We start from the raw sequence: 25,413 nt of genomic DNA on the forward strand, positions 1-25,413 counted from the left end.
CTCCTATTCTATTTCCCTGGTACACAATTCCACTATTTTGCTATCCACACTTGCATTAAATGGTAAGGATCATACTGTAGAGTTAAAGCAGTTACTGCTAGGTTAGTAATCTAGAACTGTTTTGTAGTTTAATCAATCAGAACCACAATTTTGCTAATTCTGATCCACCAGCAGCACAATGTTTCTATATACAGCTGTATGCAGAGATTAACTACAGAATGACAGCTAGGGACTAGAGGGGAGGGCATATAACCACATCCATTCAAAATGACAAATAAGAACACCCCTGACTCCATCTCCCATTGATTGCCTGACTCTACCTGCAGGTTAATGGTTGAAATATACAATAACAGATTTTACACATTGGACTACCATTGAAATCTCTTGGTGTAAGCAATAGCAATAGCAATAGCAGATTTTTATATACCGCTTCATAGGGCTTTCAGCCCTCTCTAAGCGGTTTACAGAGTCAGCATATTGTCCCCAACAACAATCCGGGTACTCATTTTACCCACCTCGGAAGGATGGAAGGCTGAGTCAACCCTGAGCCGGTGAGATTTGAACCGCTGAACTGCTGATCTAGCAGTCAGCCTGCAGTGCTGCATTTAACCACTGCGCCACCTTGGCTCTTATTGGTTTTCTTTTCACATGTTTATACTTTTACAGAAATAAGAATAAGATACAAAAACATACAATATATTCAACAGTACCCACTGTTTATAATTATCTATAAGTTGGAGCTATCCTTAATAAAATAAATAATATAATTTGTTCCAACTGCAAATTGTGTGTCTCTCTGTGTAGCACATGATTTCTGACAAAACTGCTTCTGCTACCTTACTAAAAGGTATAAATAGTAATAAACTAAAAATACAATAATCTGATGGGACAATAAAGTACAGTAGAAGATCCTTGCTTAGCTGAGATTAATACTTCATAAAATAATTAGTGAAAGAAACTGGGTAGTCTTTACAATCTTTTCTAGTATTCTCAATGTATAGCAGTGGAAAAAAACTATTTAAACTAAGATTCAGAGCAGTGGGAAAGGGAGATTCTCAGAATTACACTTTGTAGTATTGTGAGCAATCTGTGGCCTGCTTACTGTCCTCAGTTCCTTCCTTTTTCTTTTTCTTTAGCCATGAGTCTCCAGAAATTATGCCACTGAAATTTAGCAGCAAAGTTTTTTTTAAAAAAAAGGAAAGAACAATTTAGGTTATTATTTTAAGTAACAAAAGCTAAAGACAACTTTGGGAGAACTACATAGTGATGGAGGGAAGCAGACTTAGCAAAGGACTACCATAAATTATATCTAATTTGTAACAGAAAGAATATCTACTTGAATTCTCTTCTAATTTTCACTAGGAAATTTGGGTTTCTCAATCAGATGAGAACAATTTGGGCATTAAGTATTGGAAATTATTTTTATGTACAATAATTTATATACTGTCTTCTAGAATTTTATCAATCTTACTACCATCAAAATAAAACTCATCATCTGCACAAATAGATTAGCTATTTCCAGCTACGTTACAGTCTCTACCCTTAATGCTTGTTGGAAAGGAACTGCTCTCTCTGTTTTCTGAAAGAAAACAAGAAAGAAGCCATATTCACAAGCTGCTCCATAGCAAAGGACTGCAAAGATTGATTCCCTTGTCTCCCTCCACTTTAACCTGTCACAGAAGATGGACTTTCACCCTCTGCTTTCAGTGGGTAAAATTGACAGGCAGACTTTGCCTGAATCAACCACAATGGACTTTTAACAGGTGATAACCAGTATCTTGAATTGGACCCAGAAGCCTACTGATAATCAGGGCGGTTCCTATTAGATTGGTTTTATTGGGCTGAACCACTTTGGACCAATTGCAGGCTGGCAGATGAATTCTGACTAGTTCTAGCTTCTGGGCCAAGACCTATAGAGTGAATTGCAATAATTCAAATATGAAATGGCAAGAGCAAGAATTACTGACGTCAGAACTTGCTGAGCCAAAAATGGTTGTAAATAGTGCCCCTGCAAAGCTAAGAAAAGGCCCTGGCAGGAGCCATGAGTCCTAGGATCTTCAAATTGCATTTTTTCAGCGAGAGTTCTCTCCTGTCTATAATTTAAGAAATGAGTATATCTATAACCCAAAATGGGAAATTTATAAATATTTCTGCTGCCTGCCAGAAATCTTTGAAAAATATCTTATCCCTATTTTATGGGTGAGACTCAATCAACAGGCTTGAGGACTCTCCTTCACTCCATCTGTCCTTTAAGCATGTAAATCAGTACAAAGATGACTCTAAGATCAATCACATTTTCTAAGCCAATCCTATTGACTAAGCAAGAACTGTGAAAGCTTTTCTGTTTGGGAACTTCATAGTTTTTACATCCTTATTATTGGAGCCTGAAGTGTTTTTTACATAGAAAAGTAGGAGTTTTTTCTTTAATAATATGGCATGCCATTTATATATGGCAGCTGAAATAATGACTCAATGCCTTTACTGTTCCCATGGCTACTTTTACTGCAGCAGCACTCCCATGCTGCCTATTTTTACACAGGGTGATTTCATACATCCCACTAAGCTATAATAAGGTGGCTTTGATTTTGATCTCTAAAAACCAACGTGGATCTTGGCCAATTCTTCATGCCACATTGGGTTTGATGTTTTTCCCCCCCAAACAGCCGCTCTCTGTGCCAATCCTTTCTGATGTCCAGAAGTTTCAAAAGCAAGCTGAGAATGGAATGGGAAGGGGTGGGGGGAGAAATCTGCAGGTCAAAGAAAATAGTGTAGTCCAAATCAAAGGCCCCACTGGGAATGTTTTACTAGATTATTCTAGCCAGAGCTACATATCTCGACCCTCCGAGAATTATGCTTTTTCTGCGTGCCCAGTTGTTTTGAGAAATGTGGTGGAAATGATGAAAGGTGATATTAAAGGTTGATGCTAAGAGGAGGCCCTTGACCATGCATCTCGCGCCGCTAGACGGGAGTCCGGAGATTAATTTTCAGGGCTTTTGAGGACGTGCTGAGTTCCCTTCCTCCGCCTCTGGAACGAGCCTGGGTGGGTAGTCGGTTTTACCCGTTGCAATACGTCAACGTTAGACTTTGCTGCCCGGCCAACTCGCGGCTGCGACCTGCCGCCTCCAACCCTGAGTACGCTCGGTGGCGGAAAGGGGGCGCTGGGAACGGCAAGCGGGCTGGAGAGAGGGCGGCGACTCGGGGTGGGCGAGGCTGAGCTCCGGGCCGCGGCTGCTCCCGGGGGCCAAGCGACAGGGAGATCGGCTGGGCTGGAGCGGCCGAAGGACCGCGCAACAGGTAGGGGGTGCCGGGGACGGCGGAGGAGGAGGAGGAGGAGGAGAAGGAAGGATTACCGCGAAGATATCCCTTTCCGCGTCCGGTCTCAGGTTTCTCTGGTGGTTTAGTTTCGCTCGCGTCCAAAAGGTTCTTCTGTGGAAACTCCTTCGATGGGGCCCCAACTCTCACTTCATGGCTTCTGCTGGTCCCATTTAGCGGTGCGATGCTGCTTCGGTCGCCTCAGTATTTCGTCTGCCGTGGGAGACCCCCCTCCATCTCCTCTCCCCTCCCCATCGCGTCCTGCAGGCTTCAGAGGACACGTTGACTCGCTTCCTGTACGATTCGTCCCCCACTAACACACACTCGTTCTCCGGACATCATATTTTCCCACAGTTCCCTGGTGTCAGTGCCCAACCTGGGAATCATCCCTCTGCCAGGAAGGGTGGGAATACGACTTTCTGCCACTTAGCTTTGGTCCCGTCGACTGGAGATTTTGCTTTGCTGCTCATCTTGTCACCCCTGCCGGTTACAGGAGCTACTTTAAGAATATAGTCTCAGAAGCAGCTTTTCCCTTTTCCTTCGTGTTGACAGGGTTTGTCAGTGTCACTCGTTCCTTAGTTCAAGTGTTTCTCAACCTTGGCAACTTGGAAGATGTGTAGACTTCAACTCCCAGCATGCTAGCTGGGGAATTCTGGGAGCTGAAATCCACGCATCTTCAATTTTGCCAAGATTGAGAAAGAGTGCTGTGTTGAAAGACACAGCCTACATCTGACATTCATTCTGCCTTTCCAATGGTCCAGCATCACAATTATGATCATTGTAAATTGTGAGACAAGACTCAAAAGTTGTGTCATAGTTGCCTGCGTTTTCTGACGATTGAACTTGAAAATAAAAATAAGTGATCCTGCCATAGAATTATAATGTAACATGTTGAGCAATAACAAAACATTAGTGCAGAAAGGAATAGGTTATTGACTAAAGAAATACTAGTTTTATCTGATATTACTAATATAATAATAGAGTGATAGATACAGATATATAATAGTGATATAATCACTATTATGCCTTAGTTATAGATAACTCCAGGGTATAAATAAGATGAAAGAGCATAATATAATTATATGGTTCTTTTTAAAAGATACCTAGTTTCCTTTAAAAAAAATGCTGCAACAAAAAGAAGGAAATTCTGCAAAAATTATTGCCATTAGAAATATGCCCTTGTTTGATTTTGGCTTGATACTTCATGTATTTTTTGTTTTGGTTTAATATCTCAAAAACTAGAATGTACTGAACTAAACTTTAAAAAAAACACTTTCCCTTTCAGATAATAGCACCCAGCTAACCTAGATTCATTCAGCATCTTCCCAGATTAGGAATACATTGAAGTATTTTGAACCATGTGGTTTCTCTCCCCTCTCTCTCCCCATACTTCAGGATTTTTTAATACATGTCTTTTAAAATGATGTTGGAGTTTAGATTTCAGTTCATATTTTGTAGGTTCAATGATCCAAGCCAGTGAATGTTCAGAAAGTTCTATAAATTATAACAATACAAATTATAACAAAATACAAATATTGTTGTTTCTTAGTGACTCTGTGAGAAGTACTTAAGGCTTCCATTATCACGTTAATATGCCACCCACTCACCACTGAGTCAGTTGTAAACAATGCCAGCATACACTTTGCTACCCTTATTGTTTATTCCTGCCCTGATTCCCTCCAAAGTAATGGGAGATAGACTCTAATAAATTTTACAACTGAAGATGACTTAAACTTATTTCATTTGTGCTCTGAAGGATGAGATGAAGGCAATATTGCAAAGGCCAAGCATCGAAAAATGTTGCCAGGACATATTTATTATGTGAACATGACCTTAGATATCCATCTTCTTGAAATTGCATCACGTACTGTCAAATTCTTCGTCTGGACACACATATACTTTACAACAGCTCTCTTGGGCTGATTCCGTTACAGATCTCACTTCTGTTTCTTGTGGTGCGGTCAGTTCTGGAGCAGCTTTTTTTCCCCACACATTTGATTTTCAAACTCAGGTATGAATGTGCCAGAGGATGGCACTTTAATCAGTTTTTATCATCTTCAGTTAAGCCAATTCCTTCACATACTATATGATAAATTGCATCCTGTGATAGCAAGTATATAATGGTGAATATGCCGCTGGGTAAGCCTGCTTGCTTGGAAGTGTACATATGAGGGAAAGGGTGTGGTGGGAACAGTAATAAGATTGCAAGGAGGCCAAAATGCCAGCGGGTGCCGAAGGCCCCACCAATCAGCCCTACAAATGCTAAGCATTGGGCTTTTGCATGTGTATGCCACATGTTAAGTTATGACTTGTAATTTCCATGTAGAAATTTGTTGCACAGGGAACTGATTATGATTGGCCTAAGTTTTTCACTTTCTCTAATGCTTTTCTGTTGCTATTCAAAGCAATTCCTTTGCAAATTTTGGGAAAACTTGTAAAGAGTACCTAGACCTGGGTTGTTGTTTATTTAGTATTTCTGAATTTATGCTTCCCAGGGCTAACTGTGGCATATAGGGTAACAAAAAAGGGAATTACATTTTCTTCAACTTATATTTTGTAGACAGGAACCTCTCTGAGGTTATAACTAGGAACAAATATCTCCACAGAGTTTTGTTAAGCATATTTTCTAGAACAATGTTGTGCCTGCTGATTGCTTGTGTGTTTGAATGGTGTCTCTGGCACCATTTTAAAGGACATCTCTCAATGTTTGCCCCCTTCATCTCTGGACTTTTAACAAATAGTGTAATTTTGTATACAGTATATTCATATATTTAATTTAAACAGCGTATTATAATAATACATGATCCTTTTTTTCTTTTTTTGAACAAAAATAGAAGGTTTCTGTTTTTTGAGAGATTTTTTCCCCTCTTTTTTTCAGATGCTAAGGTTGTTGAGTAGTCTTGACAACTTTCTATTATCTCCTGTATTGGAGGCAGGGTGTTTCTCTAATTACCAGTGTTAATACAGCAGGACATTTCTTATATATATGCTTGCTTGCTTGCCTGCTCTGCCTCTAGTATCTTTGTTTTTAAGTTTACATCCTTGCCTTACAGTACAAGAAACTAGATCCAGTTGTATAGATCTAAGTACCAAGGAAGAAGAAACATAACCCATGAAACATTTGACTTTGGCAACTCATTAATTTTTATATATATATAAATTATATATATATATAGTCACAACCCCTGGTATGCCCCAATTATGGGAGGAAGCTAACTGCTTCCATTATCTGTCAATTGGCTCGTCACAAGAGACCATCACGACAGAAATCCAATATTTTTACTGTTGCCTTTGTTACACATTTGAGTTGTATTTGTGCTGATAAATAAATAAAGGGAGACTAGTATAGATCTATTTCAAGCTATTTAGCTCTCATCAGCTAGCCATACTCTTACTGGGATTCGAACCTGTGCTGTATTGCATCATAGGCAGACGTCTTAACCATTAAGCCAAAGGTCCTCCTCCTTATCAGCTGAAGCCGATACCTTCTTCCCTGGATCTCCACAGAGTTTTGTTAAGCATATATATATATTATATACCTTTCTCCCTGGCTCAGCAGATAAGGAGAGGAACTCTGTGGCTTAATGGTTAACACATCTGTCTAAGATGCAATACAGCACAGATTCCAATCCCAGTAAGGGTATGGCTAGCTGATGAGAGCTAAATAGCTTGAAATAGATCTATACCTTTCTTCCTGGCTCAGCTGATAAGGAGAGGAACTCTGTGGCTTAATGGTTAACACATCTGTCTAAGATGCAATACAGCACAGGTTCCAATCCCAGTAAGGGTATGGCTAGCTGATGAGAGCTAAATAGCTTGAAATAGATCTATACCTTTCTCCCTGGCTCAGCTGATAAGGAGAGGAACTCTGTGGCTTAATGGTTAACACATCTGCCTAAGAAGCAATACAGCACAGGTTCCAATCCCAGTAAGGGTATGGCTAGCTGATGAGAGCTAAATAGCTTGAAATAGATCTATACTAGTCTCCCTTTATTTATTTATATATATATATATATATATATATATATATATATGTGTGTGTGTGTGTGTGTGTGTTTTTATTTGTGCTGATATATATTCACCTTTGCTGAAAATACATAAGGAGTTGTGATAATGGTTTTTGGATTTGTGTGTGCAAATGGCTCATACACTTTAGGGAAATTTGCTTTACAATACAATACAATAGCAGAGTTGGAAGGGACCTTGGAGGTCTTCTTGTCCAACCCCCTGCCTAGGCAGGAAACCCTATACGTTTCAGACAGATGTCTATCCAACATATTCTTAAAGACTTCCAGTATTGGGGCATTCACAACTTCTGGAGGCAAGCCGTTCCACTGATTAATTGATCTAACTGTCAGGAAATTTCTCCTCAGTTCTAAGTTGCTTCTCTCCTTGATTAGTTTCCACCCATTGCTTCTTGTTCTACACTCAGGTGCCTTGGAGAATAGTTTGACTCCCTCTTCTCTGTGGCAGCCCCTGAGATATTGGAACACTGACATCACCCCTAATCCTTCTTTTCATTAAACTAGACATACCCAGTTCCTGCAACCGTTCTTCATATGTTTTAGTCTCCAGTCCCCTAACCATCTTTGTTGCTCTTCTCTGCACTCTTTCTAGAGTCTCCACATCTTTTTTACATCGTGGTGACCAAAACTGAATGCAGTATTCCAAGTGTGGCCTTACCAAGGCATTATAAAGTGGTATTAACACTTCATGTGATCTTGATTCTATCCCTGTGTTTATGTAGCCTAGAACTCTGTTGGCTTTGTTGACCATTCTTAGTTATTTATTTCATTTATGTTTAATATCATGGCAAGCTTTTCTTGTCCATCATTCTGTATTTATCCTAACATAATGCTGTTTTCCAAATGCGGAACACATGAAAGAAAAATTGAGAGCTTATCACAACACAATTGGGAGATAGTTTATAGATGCAGTATCTAACTAGGAAGTCACAGTTTTGTTTCTGTCTCTCATAGTGCTTAAATTCTGAATGCACATATACACATATATGAAACTATGTACATGTACTGATTCATTGAAGGAGACATGGATCATTTGTCTAGGAAAATAAGTGATTAGACCTTTCGTTAAAACCTTAATTGGTCTAATCCCTGCACATGTTGCCCACCATGTTATCTCTGCTTGGGTGGGGGGGGGGGATTAATAATCAAACAGCTATTATAGCTCTGGAAATGTTGCTAGAACATGCATGAATTTGTATTCCAGCTATAATTTGAACAAAAGATTGCCTTATTAGCATGACTGAAGAATAATATTTTTCTAGGGATGGATTGGTTCTTCTGGACATGCCAACTCTGTTTATTATTTCATATTAATAAGTAGTTAGTCAATTCCCTGGCAAATTAGGTTCTTTTTAATAATTGTCTTGTGCTTGTCAATTTTATTGTTTGATAAGCATCCTCATTATCTGGGAATCAGGTTTGCCAGTCATATGGTTAATTCAGCTTGCATTCAGTTTGAGTAGGAGCCTACAATACATATTTTTTCCAATTTGGAAGGGCTGATTCAAGTGACAACGATGGGGACATTGTTAGGCATACACACCCACATTCCTTCTATAATGTTAAACTTCACAAAAGCTGATCAAAGTTGCAGAGACCTATAACATTATAGTATTTCCGTATACTTAAGAAGAATATTGAAAGGGGACTGGAGCAAGAGTCAGAGAAGGTTATTCTGTGACTAGGGCAAGTTTCCTAAGTGGGAAAGGGAGAAAGGACTTATTTTCTATTCTATGCTTTCCTGGTATATTCACCTGTTAAACTGATGCAGCCAATCCCTAATTGCAGAATAAGAATTATGGGAGGTTTGGTGTTAGCTAATAGTGGTTAAGTCCAAAAGCTATCTAATATTGCCTTTGCTGTTGTCCAGCTCACAACTGTGGGGGAAAAAGATCCTTCTCTATATTTCCATAGGTCTTGGAAAAACGAAACCCACCTTTCCCCCTTAAAAGACCTGCTAAGGTGCGTGGAGGCAATGATGCTGGGGTTGCTTATACAAACTTTATAGAGCTGCATTGTTTCAAAGATGACTCCCAGGCTTCAGAGGCAAAGAAAAAAACCTGACTCAGTTCATGTATTAACTGATGTTATATGATTCCAGAGGTCTGAAACTGGTTCAAAATGGGTATTGAATTTGTGTGGAAATGCTCATAAACTTTGAAATCTAAGGGTTGGTAACATTTGTAGAACCCTTTCTCAATTTGGTCCTTTACCAATGTGTTTTATTTATTTTCATTTATTTGTTAGAGTTATATCCTGTTTTTTCTTTTGGGAGCTGTTAAGTAACTTATACAAGGAAAATCTCTTCATTTTATCCTCGCGATAGCAAGTCTTAGAGATAGGCTGGATCGAGAGTGACTGGGTCAAATAAATGTTTACCACTAAGATGGAGTTTGTCAGGTGCCTTGTGTTATTTTCAAAGATGGTTGTGGCACTTTTGGCAGAAGAAATGGAAGCACTGCAAAGGATAATCTAAACCTGTGGTGAGGGTTTTTGATTAGTATTGCTGAGGGAACCATGGAAAATTAAATTCAATGAAGGGCTATCAGGGTCTTCTGAAGACCAGAGTAATCCAGTCATCTTGCATATATAATAAATCTCTCTGAACCTATACAGCAGAAGGATGATACGGATTCTTCTACTATTTCTTCATTTGTGGATGTCCCTGAAATAAGAGGGGAGGAGTACTGGCAGGGATTTAAAGTTGATGACTCAGCTGTAGGCCAAGGCACATAATATGCTTCCCCACCTCCTTTCCCCTGGATTGCCTTCTCCTGCAGCACACTGGCCTGTTATACTTGGACTGAATATTGCTGGTCAAAAGAAGGAAGCTGGAGGCAAGAAATCTGGGAACAGTTTGCTGTTTAGGATAGAAGGCTGGGTTCTCTAATGAGGCAGCCGGATGAAGCTGAGAGATTGTTTCCTCCCTCTAGGCGGTAGTTTGGAAGAAAGATTGGCAAGCAGATGTTCCTGAGGAGACAACAATCTGTTGATGTTTTATCGTGGAATAAGCTACAGTTTTTGGAGCCAGCCTACCAAACATAACGGAGGGCTGGCTGCAGAAGACAATCTATTCAATGAAAAGGATCCCAAGGCTTAACCCTCTTGTAACTCGCCAATATAGGAAAATATACAATATAGGAAAAGTTATAGTAAGCACATATTGTTCTACTTTTTGTATGTATCTATTTGTGTAATTAATATAAGATATGGAACTCTTTGAACAATCTTTTAAATTGCATTTTCTATGTTACAGTAACTAGAGGGTCCTTATAAGTTATAATCATTTTTTGCTCATTATTGCTCATTATTCTTATGCAGCTGATTGAATCTTTTTCTTAGCAAAGTCATCATAGTGCAGGGTTTTTTAAAACACTTTAGACATGACAGGTTGACTGCTGTCAAAATAGTAAAAGTAATACTGGATTCTGTGATGAATGTTATAGTTTGGATTCTTGCATAAAGATGGAGTTTGCACAATGGTCACTCTATAATTCTAAGCTGCAAGGCCAACTTGACTTGTATTATTATATCTTTGGAAGGCAGTAGCTTCTGTGCTAGATTATCAATATTTATGAGTTGGGACACTTCCAAATCTATTTGAGCCTTCTTACTCAATACAATACAATACAATACAATACAATACAATACAATACAATACAATACAATACAATACAATACAATACAATAGCAGAGTTGGAAGGGACCTTGGAGGTCTTCTAGTCCAACCCCCTGCCTAGGCAGGAAACCCTATACTGTTTCAGACAAATGGCTATCGAACATCTTCTTAAAGACTTCCAGTGTTGGGGCATTCACAACTTCTGGAGGCAATTTCTGTTCCACTGCTTAATTGTTCTAACTGTCAGGAAATTTCTCCTCAGTTCTAAGTTGCTTCTCTCCTTGATTAGTTTCCACCCATTGCTTCTTGTTCTACACTCAGGTGCCTTGGGGAATAGTTTGACTCCCTCTTCTTTGTGGAAACCCCTGAGATATTGGAACACTGCTATCATGTCTCCCCTAGTCCTTCTTTCTCTTAAACTACACATACCCAGTTCCTGCAACTGTTCTTCATATGTTTTAGTCTCCAGTCCTCTAGTCATCTTTGTTGCTCTTCTCTGCACTCTTTCTAGAGTCTCCACATCTTTTCTACATCATGGTGACCAAAACTGAATGCAGTATTCCAAGTGTGGCCTTACCAAGACATTATAAAGTGGTATTAACATTTCACGTGATCTTGATTCTATCCCTCTGTTTATGCAGCCTAGAAGTGTGTTGGCTTTTTTGGCAGCTGCTGCACACTGCTGGCTCATATTTAAATGGTTGTCCGCTAGGACTCCAAGATCCCTCTCACAGTTACTACTATTGAGCAAGGTACCACCTATACTGTACCTGTGCAGTTTGTTTTTTTTGCCTAAATGCCTAAACTCTTCTGGCATCACAAGAAATTCTACCTTAAGGAAGAAGTACATCATGGACAGTTTGCAATACTAGATCAACCTTCTGCACAGTCAAATCTAGTTTATTATTGTCTGTACTGACTTCCTATTGGTTAGCCAGAATCTAAGATGGAGCCCAACACTTTCTGGCATTGCTAGGAACTGAATCTAAAGCTTTGCAAGCAAAGCACACAATCCACCACAGAATTATAACCCTTCTATATATTGTGCCAGTTTGATTTTTCTCCAGAGTGCAGAAAATGTGCTTCTTTTCTTATCTTCTGTAATCATTTCAGATGTAATACTCTTCATTGGCTTTGTAATTCATGTAATTCAAGGTTATTAGATTATTTACAGCTCTCTATCAGTGACTGAGTATTCTATAAGGTTGGGATATAAATAAATAAATATAAATAAATAAACAAATAAAATTTTGCCATACGCCTTAGTCATATTTTCATCATTAGCTTGTCCATATTGTCACTGTGAATTTGCACCTCTTTCAGTGCTTTTATACTTGCAGGGTAATTGCAATTGTTGCACTCCATTCTGGCTCTTTCACACAAAGAGTAAAAAAAAAAAAGCTGAATGAATTGTTAACTTTCAGCTCAAAGCTTCTCCAATAATCCAGCTCTTTCTGACTGACTGTAAAGTGTTAGAAGTAGCATGTGGTTGCCTGTGAGTGACATTATGTCAGTTATGTGCAGGGATTAAGTATCTGGGGTGCAAAGGCAGAATAGCTCAGGAACCAAAGAATGCCAACAATGCCAGAGGTCAGAAAGATGGCCAGGTAGGCAGGGAGAAATATGATGTTCAGTGTGTTAGATGACAATGCCAGAGTTTCTATTTAACCCGGCTCTCCTAAAAGACCTTAAAAGTGATATCAAGTATTTTACAATTGGAAGAATATTCCACACGATCTTTAAAGAAAGAAGCAGTGTTGTAATCTAGGCTAAAATTCTGCAGCTGGTAGTCATTTGGGCAGTTCAAGGTCAGTAGAATGCTGCCAGATGTATTTTCCTCTCATTGCTATACACTTTGACTGGGAAATCAATTCTTAATCTGCAGCTCCTTTCATCTTGGAATCTCTAAAACAGGGTTCTCCAAAATGAGACATGCAGTTTTAACCCCCAAGGATCATGGGACTATCCAAGGGAGTCAATATTATTGTTAATAGAATTAGCTAAGTGAAATGTCTATTGAGATTCTCAGTCATCCAGGTCATGGTTGTCCCAATGTTCAAGAGGCAACTGGAGTTAATAAGTTAATGTTTCTTAAATTATTTTCATATAATAAATGTTTGGCAGTCAATAGACTATCTGGAACCTCATGAAAGGGTTGATGAGTTAAATAGAGTTTGGGAACCTCCGCTTTATATTCCTCATGCTAGCTGCTTCCTTTCTACCAGAAATATAAAGTGCCTAAGCTCTTCAACTAAGATGGACAGACGGACGGATGGACGGACAGACAGACAGACAGACAAATAGACAAATACCAACCTTTCTTTTATCCTTCTAATAATTATACATTTGTAATCCTCATGGGTTTTTAATTCATGGATTACTGGAAAAAATTAAAAATAGTTGGTTATATATTGCTTCATATACCAAAGCATTCCAAGGCAGTTTATAATAAAAACATAATCAATGAATACATTAGATAATATTAAACAATGTAAGAACAATATTCAATAAAACATACTCTTGTGTAAAATCAGGAAGGGAAAAAGAACATTTTAAAAATACATAACTTTCATATGAGGCCTTGGTGGAGTTCTCAACAGGTGCCAAAAATATCCTCTAATGCAAGGGTTTTCAAACTTTTTCAGGCCACAGAATCAGTTGTTTTTTTTAAGGGGCGGGAGGGAATTCCTGATGAAAAACAAAGCTCTAGTGATAGAAAGTTGGTTACATTCAAGTGAATCCTTTCTCCCTTATTGTTTTATTGAGTTATTTTGGAACATTCTGTGAAACATCATTTGATCAACTCTAGTCTGATGGCTGCTTCCTGAATTTGAGGGATGAGCATTTCAAAGTTTGGACAAGACCTGTTACCTAATGACATTGAACAGCCCTTGTAGCATGATCTTCAGTAACCAACCATAATGGAAAAAAGCATTTAATCAGAGTCTTAGTCCTAAGATATTAAAACCAAATCTTTGAATCATTGCAGATGCTTCAGTACAGTTAGGGGGTGCCCTGGGCACAAGCAGACTCCCCATTCGGTAACTTCTCCACTCTATTCTGTGGCTTTCCCGATCAAGAGCAAGGATGGTCCTATACAGACTGTATTACAATTATCTCAACATAAGCTTATTTGATACACAAACCTGAACTTGCCTTCTCTGTGTTGTGGTCTTAATAGTCATGTATGTATGGAGAGGGCTGATTCATTGTGTCTCACAAAGAGGCAAAATGCATCATCTCAAGATCTCTTATGGCTGTGATTTCTTTTTGTTTCTAAATATATCTATTGAATTTCGCTGCAATTTTTCATATATATCAGCAGCTGTTTTATTGGATGAAGTTACCTCTTAAAGTTACTGAGTTTGGAAGTATTTATTTGATGCAATCCAATCCAGAAAATCATAAGAAAAGATTGGTTTTATATGCTGCATGTTGCAGCTGGGGTCATAGTTGAAAGACAACTGGTAACATTGTTCTCCATCTATCAGCAGTATAAAAGCTGGGAATTGCCAAGGCAGCATTTCTGAAAAAGGCAAGCTTCACATTGTTGCCATGTCGAAACCCATGCCTGATAATAAAGCATTGCCATCAAAACAGTATATTGTTCTCTGCAGTCCCTCATTCAAACTTCATCCTGTTTTGTGGGTTTTGATACACACTTGTATCAATACACATCCAGTTATTTCTTTGAGGAACTACACAGCCAGAGTTCCACATGTGCAAATGGACACTTCTCAGGCACGGCACATGTTTATCTCCTGGTTGGAAGTAGGGGACATATAACTTATTTATGGTCTGAGAGGAAGCAAGCATGGCATCTTATGAAAACGTGCTTTGTCCCTCTTGATTTCTAATGCTAAAGGCACAGGAATGTGTGAAATTCCCACGTAAGTCTCATGGTACACAGCAAAGGCATACAGTCTGTATCTTTGGCACTCATACAGTCCACAGCTCTCCCTCCTTTGTAAAGACTCTTTGGAGACCCTTCTACCCAACATTGGTAATGTGCTTTCCTGCCACAGAGGAAAAAATATATACAAAAATGATAAACTCCAAAATTGGGTTAAAGCAGTAAAAGAGAAAGATTTCCCCCCTCCAAAAAAAAACCCCACCCCAAGAAAAATAACCCTAAAACCCATGTAATGCAGCCTATTAATACCAAAACATTGTCCATTCCCTTCTTTTTCACTATTTAAATGAAGTTACAATGACTAGGATAAAGCTGGTAGAATAGAACCACCAACTTTCCAGAAGCATCAGGAGAAAGCATCAGGAGAACGACTAGAGTAAAACTCTTCATATTAGTGGAATGAATGTTATAATTCCAATCAAGTTAGGTAAAGAGATAAGAACAAAATTATTGGAAAGCTAGAAAAAGTTTGATAGCCAGATCAGCTTTTTCTTTCTTTGTGTCTATTCTCACCAATACTCACTCTTGTGCGTCAGGGAAGTTCTAAACCTCCGTGCTTGCTTGCCCTTCTTTCTTGCATGTCATCTGTTTCCTTCCTAAAAGCTTTGTTATTTTTGAATTTGGGGAAATGTCTATTGAGCTGGAGCTCACAGTAAAAAAAAAAACCACAATACCTGACTGTATGAACATTTGGAAATTTCCTACATATTGCACATATGACCAGACACTAGAAAAAAAACATTTCATTTGAAGAAATGCATTCTTTAACCTGGGAGTGAGCCAGAGAAAGGCATGTCAAACAAATGAGCCTCTTCACAATGGCTTCACCTTTAGACTGGTTTGGTAATGGGAGAGGCAGACATTCAGATAGGCAGAACCCAATCCTTTGGGGGGAAACGATATGAAATAAATTACATTACAGTTTATTGCAATATAAGAATCCAATAACTATTTGCTTGGGTCACACTGTATGCATATCATACCCACTTTTCAATACAAGAATGTCTATCGTTCCACCCATATAGATTATGTTTGAACCCTACCCATACATTTTTAACCATATGAAGTCTTAATAGTGCTGTGATTTCTGGACCTACTGCTCTCTTGAGTTTAGTTTTCTCTAATCTGAAGCCTTTCAATGGGTGTTGAATTTCATTTCAGGGGTGTTGAATTACATTCCCATAATCCTCAGCCATATAGCCCACACATTCAATTTGATTCATATTTTGCAGTGCTGCCATTTTTAAAAAAATATGGTTTATTGAAAAAGTGTCAGTGGTTGGGCTCACACAGTGTACTACATTAAATCATGGCTTAGTTCAAGGATGCAATCCCTGAACCTTTTTGCTTGGCTCCTGCAACTTCTTTTGATTATGGGGGGGGGGGAAGGAGGGGGATGAGGAGGTGGAGGGAGGGAGGGAGGGGCACAAAGACAAAAAAATATTGTACTTCGATGTTTTAATGATTGACGAATGATGAAATATTTGTGTTTTAAAAGAAATAAAACCTTTGAATCACAAAAAAAGGAAAAAAAAGAAAATCTAAAGTGTGCATTTTCCACCATCTTTCACCACAATTGTTGTGCAACCTCTCCACATACCTTTACTCCCCTAGCAAAGAAAGATTTGAAAATCTGATCAAAAGCCCTTGGGGAGGGGGATGAAAACTTGGTCCTACCCAGTTTGAACAATTTCTTTATGCACTCTTAATTCTCAGAAGGCAACTTCTTTCTGGCTTAGAATTGTGTGTGAATTAGGAACAATTTATGAAAGGGATGACTTCCACAGACTGCTTCCTCCCCTAGTGGTTTCATGTCAACTTTCCCCCATGACCTTTTTATGCATAAAACACAAGATTGCTTGGAACTAGGCAGAACAGTTTATCCATAGACATGCTAATCTACCATGGGGCTCATCAGTCTGTCTAACTAATGACATTACCAATGAGATTTAGACCTAAATTGGTCAGTAATGTATTGTGAGCTGACCAGGATTTAGGTTGCAGTTGTATGTGAAATATTTTCAGAAGTCTTCCAATCTTCACTCTCAAAATATTTTGGCTACAACTGCTATTTTTTTCAGAGTTGCTGATCATGAGGCAATTTTAGTCTAACTCACTCAGAACTCTAGAGAAGGCTGGGTCTAGGAGAAGGTAGGGGTTGTGCCACATTACTCATGTACATGTAACTATTTCCTGCCTTATGCCAGAACAGTACTTCTCCAGTTAATAGACTACTGTTAGTTTATAGTATATCAATCCTACATAACATTAACTACAGATGGTAGAGTTTGAATCTCAGATTTATCTCATCCAAAACAGATATTCTGCTAGTGAACTTAGTAGAACTTCTCCCTGTCCTTGGATGTACTTGACTGATATAGAGTATTCTATGAAATTCATCCAAGTTCAAAGTGAAACAGGAAAGGGCTAGGAGGAAGAGCTGATTGAAAATAATAATATCTGAAAGCAAGCTAGGGAACAGAGGAGGTCAGGAGGCCAGGAGGCAGATGACATCAGGAGGAAGTAAAAAGCAGAAAATAAGGCCAGGATGATAAAGAGCAACATCTTATATGAAGACTTTTGTAGAAAATAGAAGTGAGCAACTAAGAGAGGGACAATAGTTTGTGGGAAAAGATAGATGAAATGTATTTATCTTTTATTTATTTGACTTAGTTGCTGAATGGTATTTACTAGCTTACCAAATCCCTCATGCTGGTGTACATCACATATGCTGGAGATGTAACAAAGATACTTTACAACTGTAAAACTATAGACCCAGTATGATAGTGTTGTCCTTTAGCTACTATCAGGAATGTATGCTGAAATAAATTGTATGATTGGACTTGAGAGTGCCTCAAGAGCTGGCAAGTGGTGCTGCCCTGATAGTTTTAATGCAAGACAACTAAAGGCAGCAATTGGTGGATTCCTCTGGCTGCATTTCCTTTCCTTCTTAGCCTCACCTGCCATTAGGAAAAACAACTGCCCATTGCTGTTCTTAATGCAAGGTGGATTGAATTTGAGTAACAGAGAGCAAGTGCCTGGGATGGAGGCTTTAACTGTTTTTTCAAATTGCTAAATGACTGGCTGTCAGTACAGAGAATTTCTGGATGGTTAACCTGCCCTCAGGCTACAGTATTTCTTGGTTTTTTTACTGACTACATTTTGATGATGAAATTTGTGGGATTTGTTTAATGATAAAAAGTGAGATATAAATGTAAAACAAAGGAATAAAATGGGCTCATTAGATCAAATTTATAATACATAAGTTGTTATTTCGGTTAACTGAATGGATTTTTCCCCAATTAGAATGGAAGGTTTTAAAGACTTTTTTTAATAGAAAATGGGATGAGATTGTTTATTTCTTTGTTTAGTTATCAGTCAAGGTTATTGGCCACTCCCCTTATCACAGTTTAACTCTGGGGGACTTACAATATTAAAAATAGAACTATATAAATAGAATGCTACAAAACAGTAAAAATACAAAATATAAAATATGATATCTAAAAGATGGGGAGAAGGGAATTGATGTGAAATGAAGAGGTTTGTTTATTTGTATTTTAAGAGGTGGTAATAAGTTGTTACAGATGCTTATATACTTTCTGGGAGAATAATGGGGAGATTTCTTTCCTTTTAATTTTCTTTTTCTTTCATTTTTGCACTTCTTTCTTTTTTGTATTATCCATATATTGTAATCTTTAATCAAATTGTTATAAAAAATAAAAATAGTTAGAAAGGCATTGTTGCACTATGATTAGTGAGATGTGGAAATACATTTTCCACAAAAGAGTAGCTGGCACAAGTCTTTGCATGATTTCTGGAACAAGCTGATATTCTTGCGTTTGTGCAACCTGTTACTTGCCTTTTTCAATTTGTAACATATTGACATTGCTGTCCTAATCTGGATTTTGTATCTCTTTATTGCAGGTTCCAAAGATGGAGACAGGCTCCCTGGTGCGGGCTGTCTTTGATTTCTGCCCCAGCGTATCTGAGGAGCTGCCACTGTTTGTGGGAGACATCATTGAAGTGCTGGCAATCATAGATGAGTTCTGGCTGTTTGGGAAGAAGGAAGGAGTCACAGGTATGTCTAAAAGGTCTTTGGGTCAGTTCATGAAGTTGGTTGCGTCAGAACCCAAAGATGCTTTTCAAAAGCAGCTGGGCTTCCTTTCTTTCTTCTTGACAATGTTTTGCTTCTCGTCCAAGAAATTTACTCAGTTCTGACTGAAAGATGGGGTATGGAAGGATTTGTGTTCTTTGCAGTCAAGGGATATAAATCCTTCCATTTCCCATCATTCAGTCAGACCCGAAGAAGTTCTTGGATGAGAATGAAACATTTTCAACAACAACAACAACAACCAAAGTCCAGTTGCCTTTTGACCTGGATGACTGAGAATCTCCAGAAATGGTTGGGGTAGAAGTCCAAGAGGAGCTGAACAAGTAAAGCTACGTAAAGAGAAGAAAATTTCACCCTAAATAAAGATTTTTAAACTCTTAAACCTTTCTCTACTACTATTTAGCAGTTGAAAGATCAAAAACTCTATGATGAAAAGTTAGAAAAAGATGTGATTGGATGCATAAAAGCACCACCCCAATGCCCTTTCTGCCTGGCGGTTAGTGGTAATTTTTCCTATGGTTTTGGAACTGGAACTGAACTTCCAGTCAAGGAAAAGATCATTTTCTGACTTTAAAAGTGTCACATGGTTAGACCTCTGCAACCAGCAATGCAACATAGTCCCATTCTGGTATGCCTGAAAGGTATGATGCAAAATTTATGCTGAGTATTTTTGGTTCCAGGACAAGAGGAAAGTTCAGCAAATGACTATATGGATGAGACCATGGTCTCTGTGGAGCTGTTCAGGAGACATTTTTATCCCCTTCCTCCCCCTTTTTTGAAGGGGCGTTTTTGGTTTCTTTAACTAATACTTTTAATATTTCTGTAAATGTTTGGACTCCCACACACTTCCTGATACCTCTTTGTTGTACTGTTTGGTCTTGCAATTAGAGAAATGAGATAGCTATTAATATATCTGAAGCTTGCTTCTCTTTTTCTTTTTATAATTCTTTGTTTTCTTAACCAGTCAAATGGAATATAATTCTCAATATACTCAGTATAAGGTAATAGAATAGAATAACAGGGTTGGAAGGGACCTTGGAGGTCTTCTAGTCCAATCCACTGCTTAGTCAGGAAATCCTACACCACTTCAGACAAATAGTTACCCAATATCTTCTTAAAAACTTCCAGTGTTGGAGCATTCACAACTTCTGGAGGCAAGTTGATCCACTGATTAATTGTTCTGTTAGAAAATTTCTCCTAAGTTGCTTCTCTCCTTGATTAGCTTCCACCCATTGCGTCTTGTTCTACCCTCAGGTGCTTTGGAGAATAGCTTGACTCCCTCTTCTTTGTGGCAGCTCCTGAGATATTGGAACACTTCTATCATGACTCCCCTAGTCCTTCTTTTCATTAAACTAGACATACCCAGTTCCTGCATCCATTCTTCATATTTTTTAGCTTCCAGTTTCCTAATCATCTTGTGGCTTTTCTCTGCACTCTTTCTAGAATCTCAACATCTTATGGGATCAGTGTAGCCATAATATCCTGAACAATTTGGGGTAGTTTTTAGGGCAGTGCCTGCTTTTAAAATTAGCAAAATGACCCGACTTCTGACCTCATAAAAGCACACTATTTCTCTATCTTTCATTGCAACTGCCCTTTTTTCTCTGCAAACGTGAAAGAAAATTATAATACTCTTGGTCAGATTTATCTTATAGGATCATTAAAGGGCATGGTTACTTATAAAGGTGAGGTATGAATTCTATCAGAAGTTTAAAATATATACATATATTTCTAATAATGGAGAATATTTGTAGCTCAGAAATGAAATGAGGGGTCCTTGATGCTCTCTGAGCTTGCTTGTTTTCTTGCAGACGTTTCAGTAACCTAACTATGTAATATCATCAGTGCACTAGATCCCACATATATTTCTGTTAGACCTTGCAGTAACCTTCCTCAACCTGTTGCCTTTCAAATGTGTTGTTGCTATCCGTTATAGTAACCGAGAAGTCAGGAGGTTGAGGAAGGCTGCCTGAGGCAATGCTCAGACATGAATTTTCATTTGTACTGATCAATGAGACTATTTGTAGCTCAGAGTCGAAACTTAGATGTACACACATTGTGAGCAGCATCAGTAAGCAAGCAATAGTGCAACCTAGTAATGGTAAATGAGAATATTTGTAGCTTAGGGTTGAAATGCGGGGTTCTTGGTGCTCTCTGAGCTTGCTTGTTTTCTTGCAGACATTTCATTACCCAAACTAGGTAACACCAGCAGTGCTGGTGAAGTTATCTAGTTTGGGTAATGAAATGACTGCAAGAAAACAACCAGGCTCAAAGAGTACCAAAGCCTCCTCATCTTCATTTGTAGTATATTCCAAATTGTATATAGTAAAATATTTGACTTGCCCATTTAAGCTTCTTTTTAAACCTACCCTGCTATTAACTCCCTGAAATAGGGAGCATGTACACAGATTCAGGAACAATACTCATTAATGCATGCATATATTTAACCTATATAAGAATTCTGAAATGTCAACATCCTTTTTGAGTTTTTTTTCTTTTAATGTCAATATTCCTCTTAGGCCCCCAAGAACCAAGAAAGATAAGGCGTTACTTCTGAATAGTTTCCTTTATTGTTCTTCACTTATAGACACAATCTTCACAGACTGTACATTGTGATGCAAGCTTATTGTATTTTCATCATGATGTTACAAGAAAAGAAGTTAGTAACAGAGTTGTCCTTGTGACACCACAAGACATATTTTATTAATTTGATCACAGCTTGCTACAGATGACTCTGGTTTATTGCTTTCAAAATATGGAAGAATCGAATTATGGAAATGAATCCTTAAATATGGAGATAATCCTAAAATGATGATGATGCATTGTTTTGATTTTTGATGTATAACAATTGTTTTATTATAAAATTTAAATTATAAAAATTATTTACAAAAAGATGGGCGTGAACAAGTTTTTATGTTATGAAACAGCAATTCACAACAAATGTTATTGTTCAAAAACTTAATACTGGAAAAGTAGGACAGAACAAAAAAATGTGAAACTTTCTGCCAACAATGATTATTCCCCGTGTGTGTGTGTGTGTGTGTGTGTGTGTGTGTGTGTGTGTCCGTGTCCGTGTCCATGTCCATATGTCTGAAAGAGAGAAAGAGAAAAGAGAACAAATGAAAAAAAGTTGAACAAGTGCTGATTATTAAATAAGAAGGGTAACATATGCCTATCACATTAATTTGCTGAAATAAACTGTGCCCATAAGAAGGCCATTTTGAAAAAGCTTTCTCATCTCAAGTAGCTAGCAACTTGAGAACATAAGGGAAAAAAATTTGAAACAACCAGGAGAGGGAGCCATTCCCAACTCTCTGCATTCATTGATTGCTCAATCTTGCGGCACATCACAGAACCAAAAATTAAGATCCATCTTAACTTCTCCACTAAAAGATAGGGAGAATTAACCATCAACTGGACCACTTGATTTAATACATATATTCCAGAACCTGTTTTTAAATGTATTGGAACTAAGACAATCATTAGAGATATTGACAAGTACAGCATCATAGTTGATGTCCTGGTAGTCCCATATCTAGACAGAAAATATTAATCTTCTTCATGGACAAAAATTCTAGATACACTTATTATCTAGATGAATAGTGGCAATCATATATCCAGTAAAAAGAACAACCTGATATGGATGGAGGGAAGAGATTGTCCCATACAAAGGAAAAGCAACGAATCTCTCTTGTGTGACAACCATTCCTTTGATTCTAGAAGAAAGTGCTTAGAATTTTCTGTAAGAATATTAGGAATAAAATCCTTTGTTTAGTTATATTTTAATCATTCCATGGCTCATTTTGGTCATCTTGTTTTATGCCAGACTGGGTCTGACTTATGAATTTGATTCCCACCTTGTTGAAAGATGCTGGGAAATAGTTCCATCATGAAGGATGGATTAAATCTAAGCAAAATAATACTAAACATTTCTGAATTGTCATCAGTTACAAATACTTGTTATTCTAAGAAAAAAGAGGGTTTATGTAGAAACTCACTTGGTGCTTCTGTGGAATTTTCTATTTCAATTAAGAAATTTTATTTTTCCTTAAGGGTACAATTGTGATAGTAGTCAATACTAAGTAAGGTGTACCAATGACCTGGTAAACCATAACACATTTCCCTTACATTTGCACATTATTGAGGTTACCAATGGCAGTTATCATACTTTATCAATTCTCATGTAGCAAAACTCAATTCACGTTTGCGGTTTCCAACAATGTACACTGCAGAATTTCTTTAACTTAGCAAGTGTATATTAAATGAGGAAGACAGTGTACAAATCCCTCAATTTTATGGAATTGACAACAGAATAGTTAGCACTAAAGACAGCTTATTACACTGCCACACTCCCCACCACATTTTCAGTGTGAAAGTCTGGGAGAATCCTAATGAAAAGGATGGCAGCAGGAGAAAAGTTTGTGGTGCATTTATGCCATGGTGAAGAATGACATAGATGTCAAGGGGAAAGAACCATGACTATACTTTCCACTATTTAGATGTGTTTCCTGTTCTATTGAAAATTCTCTTTGTCCTTATCCATTTTAGGCCAGTTCCCCAGCAGCTTTGTAGAACCTGTGGATGTTCCTGTTATGAAGCAAGGAGAGAAGCTGTTTGTTTGTATCAGCAACTTTACTTCCCAAGAGCCTGGCAGCCTTGCCCTGCAGAGAGGTACTGGCGATTTCCATGCATTCCTTACTTGGGCGAAAGAGTTCCTTAATGCTCTGCTCTCCTGTAGATCTCTGTCAGTCCATCAAAAGGGATTCTCTTCTGTGTCCTTTCTCCATTACAGTTCTAATCATAGCGGTCCAGGGATTTCTGCTTCTGTACCTTGGTAGTCTTGCTATATTTGGAACAGAAGCCTGATCGTCTCTACAGTCACTAGGATAGCTGCCATTTTCCAGCACATTTAGTCTAGTGATTAAGGCAATAAGCTAGAAATTAGGAGACTGCGAATTCTAATACTGCATGAAAGCCAGCTGGGTGACTTTGGGCTTGTCACTCTCTCTCTGTCCAACCCACTTCGCAGAATTGTTGTTGTGGAGAAATAGGAGGAGAAGGGAGTATTGGATTTGTTTGCCACCTTGAGTTATTCATAAAAATAATGAAGGCGGAATAAATATAAATAAATACATATAATTGTTGGTCAAATGCCATTGAGAGCAATCTTTGTGACTGGCTGCTTTGAGTTGAAATCTTACCTTGGACTACAGATAGTTCTCAACTTACAACTGTTTGTTTAGTGACAATCCAAAGTTACAGCAGTGCTAAAAAAAGTGACTTGCAAACAGTCCTCGCACTTAACAACTGTTGCAGCATCCCTATGGTCATGTGACCAGAATTTGGTCTCTTGGCAACCAGCACATGGTTATGATGCCTGCAGCATCCCAGGGTCATGGAATCACCATTTGCAACCTTTCCAGATGGCTTCCAACAAGTAAAATCCATGGGAAAAGCCAGATTTGCTTAACAATTGTCTGATTCACTTAACTGCAGTGATTTGCTAAACAACCATGGCCAAAAAAGGGTCAAAATCCACTCACTTAACAACCATCTTGCTAAGTAAAAGAAATTCTGGTCCCAATTGTAGTTGAGGACTTCCTGTATAAGGAAAGGTGAAGAGGGAATGTCTGCGCCATTTTTTTAATGACCTCTCGCAAGAGTAGGTTGAGGGTAATCCTGGCTCTTCTTGACCCCTTGGCAGCTTTCAGTACCATCAACCATGGTGTCCTTTTGTGTCGTCCTCAGGAGCTGAGAGAGGGGGACAGTTTTGTGATGGTTCACCTCCTTCCTTCAGGACTTGTCCCAATTGGTGTTGATAAGAAGCAAGACATACAGGCTGCAGCTCCTGCTTTGTAGAGTGTTGCAGGGCTCAGTCTCTGCTCTGCTGGGTGAGATCATCGGTCACCACCGAACGATGTATCATCAGTATTCGGATGATAACCAGCTGTAAATCTCTATTCCAGATGAAATAAACAATGCTAAGCAGGGATGGGTTCCTGCTGCCATTACTACTGGTTCTACCACCATTACTACCTGAAAAGCTTTGCGCTCTGCGTGCATGCACATTTGCACTTTAAATGGTCTGTGCATGCACACAACATTTAAAAAGGAATAAAAATTACATTTTTTCAATGAAGATTGTTCTGCGCATGTGCAGAACAGAAAATCAAGATGGCGCCACTGAGGAAAGAACCGGTACGGTCACATGTCCCCCGGAGTTACTACCTATTTGGCCGAACCAGACCAAATAGGTAGGAACCCACCTCTAATGTTATCATTTTTAGTCTTGGATGGGGTTTGCCCCACCCCAGACAGACCCATCTCCTAATATGCAGATCCTCTTGGATTCATGACCCTTACTTGAGGACAAGGTGGCAGTCACGGTGAAGAGGTTTTTGTTCAACTTCCTATTTTGCACTAGTTATGCCCT

At 38.5% G+C, this 25,413-nt stretch overlaps 1 protein-coding gene across 1 annotated transcript in view; it reads left to right on the plus strand.

Moving 5' to 3' along the window:
- The first annotated feature begins 3,064 nt into the window (after window positions 1–3,064).
- DNMBP (dynamin binding protein) overlaps window positions 3,065–25,413 on the plus strand; it is a 57,955-nt gene continuing 35,606 nt past the window's right edge. The window contains exons 1-3 of the mRNA XM_087725694.1: window positions 3,065–3,294; window positions 18,794–18,947; window positions 23,529–23,651. Coding sequence (XP_087581820.1) covers window positions 18,803–18,947; window positions 23,529–23,651 — 268 coding nt within the window. The 5' untranslated portion in view covers window positions 3,065–3,294; window positions 18,794–18,802. The remainder of the gene's footprint in view (window positions 3,295–18,793; window positions 18,948–23,528; window positions 23,652–25,413) is intronic.

The sequence above is a fragment of the Thamnophis sirtalis genome, unplaced genomic scaffold, assembly GCF_051295495.1.
Source record: "Thamnophis sirtalis isolate CommonGarterSnake01/CBP01778 unplaced genomic scaffold, rThaSir2_p1.2 scaffold_11, whole genome shotgun sequence".
NCBI classification, from domain to species: domain Eukaryota; kingdom Metazoa; phylum Chordata; class Lepidosauria; order Squamata; family Natricidae; genus Thamnophis; species Thamnophis sirtalis.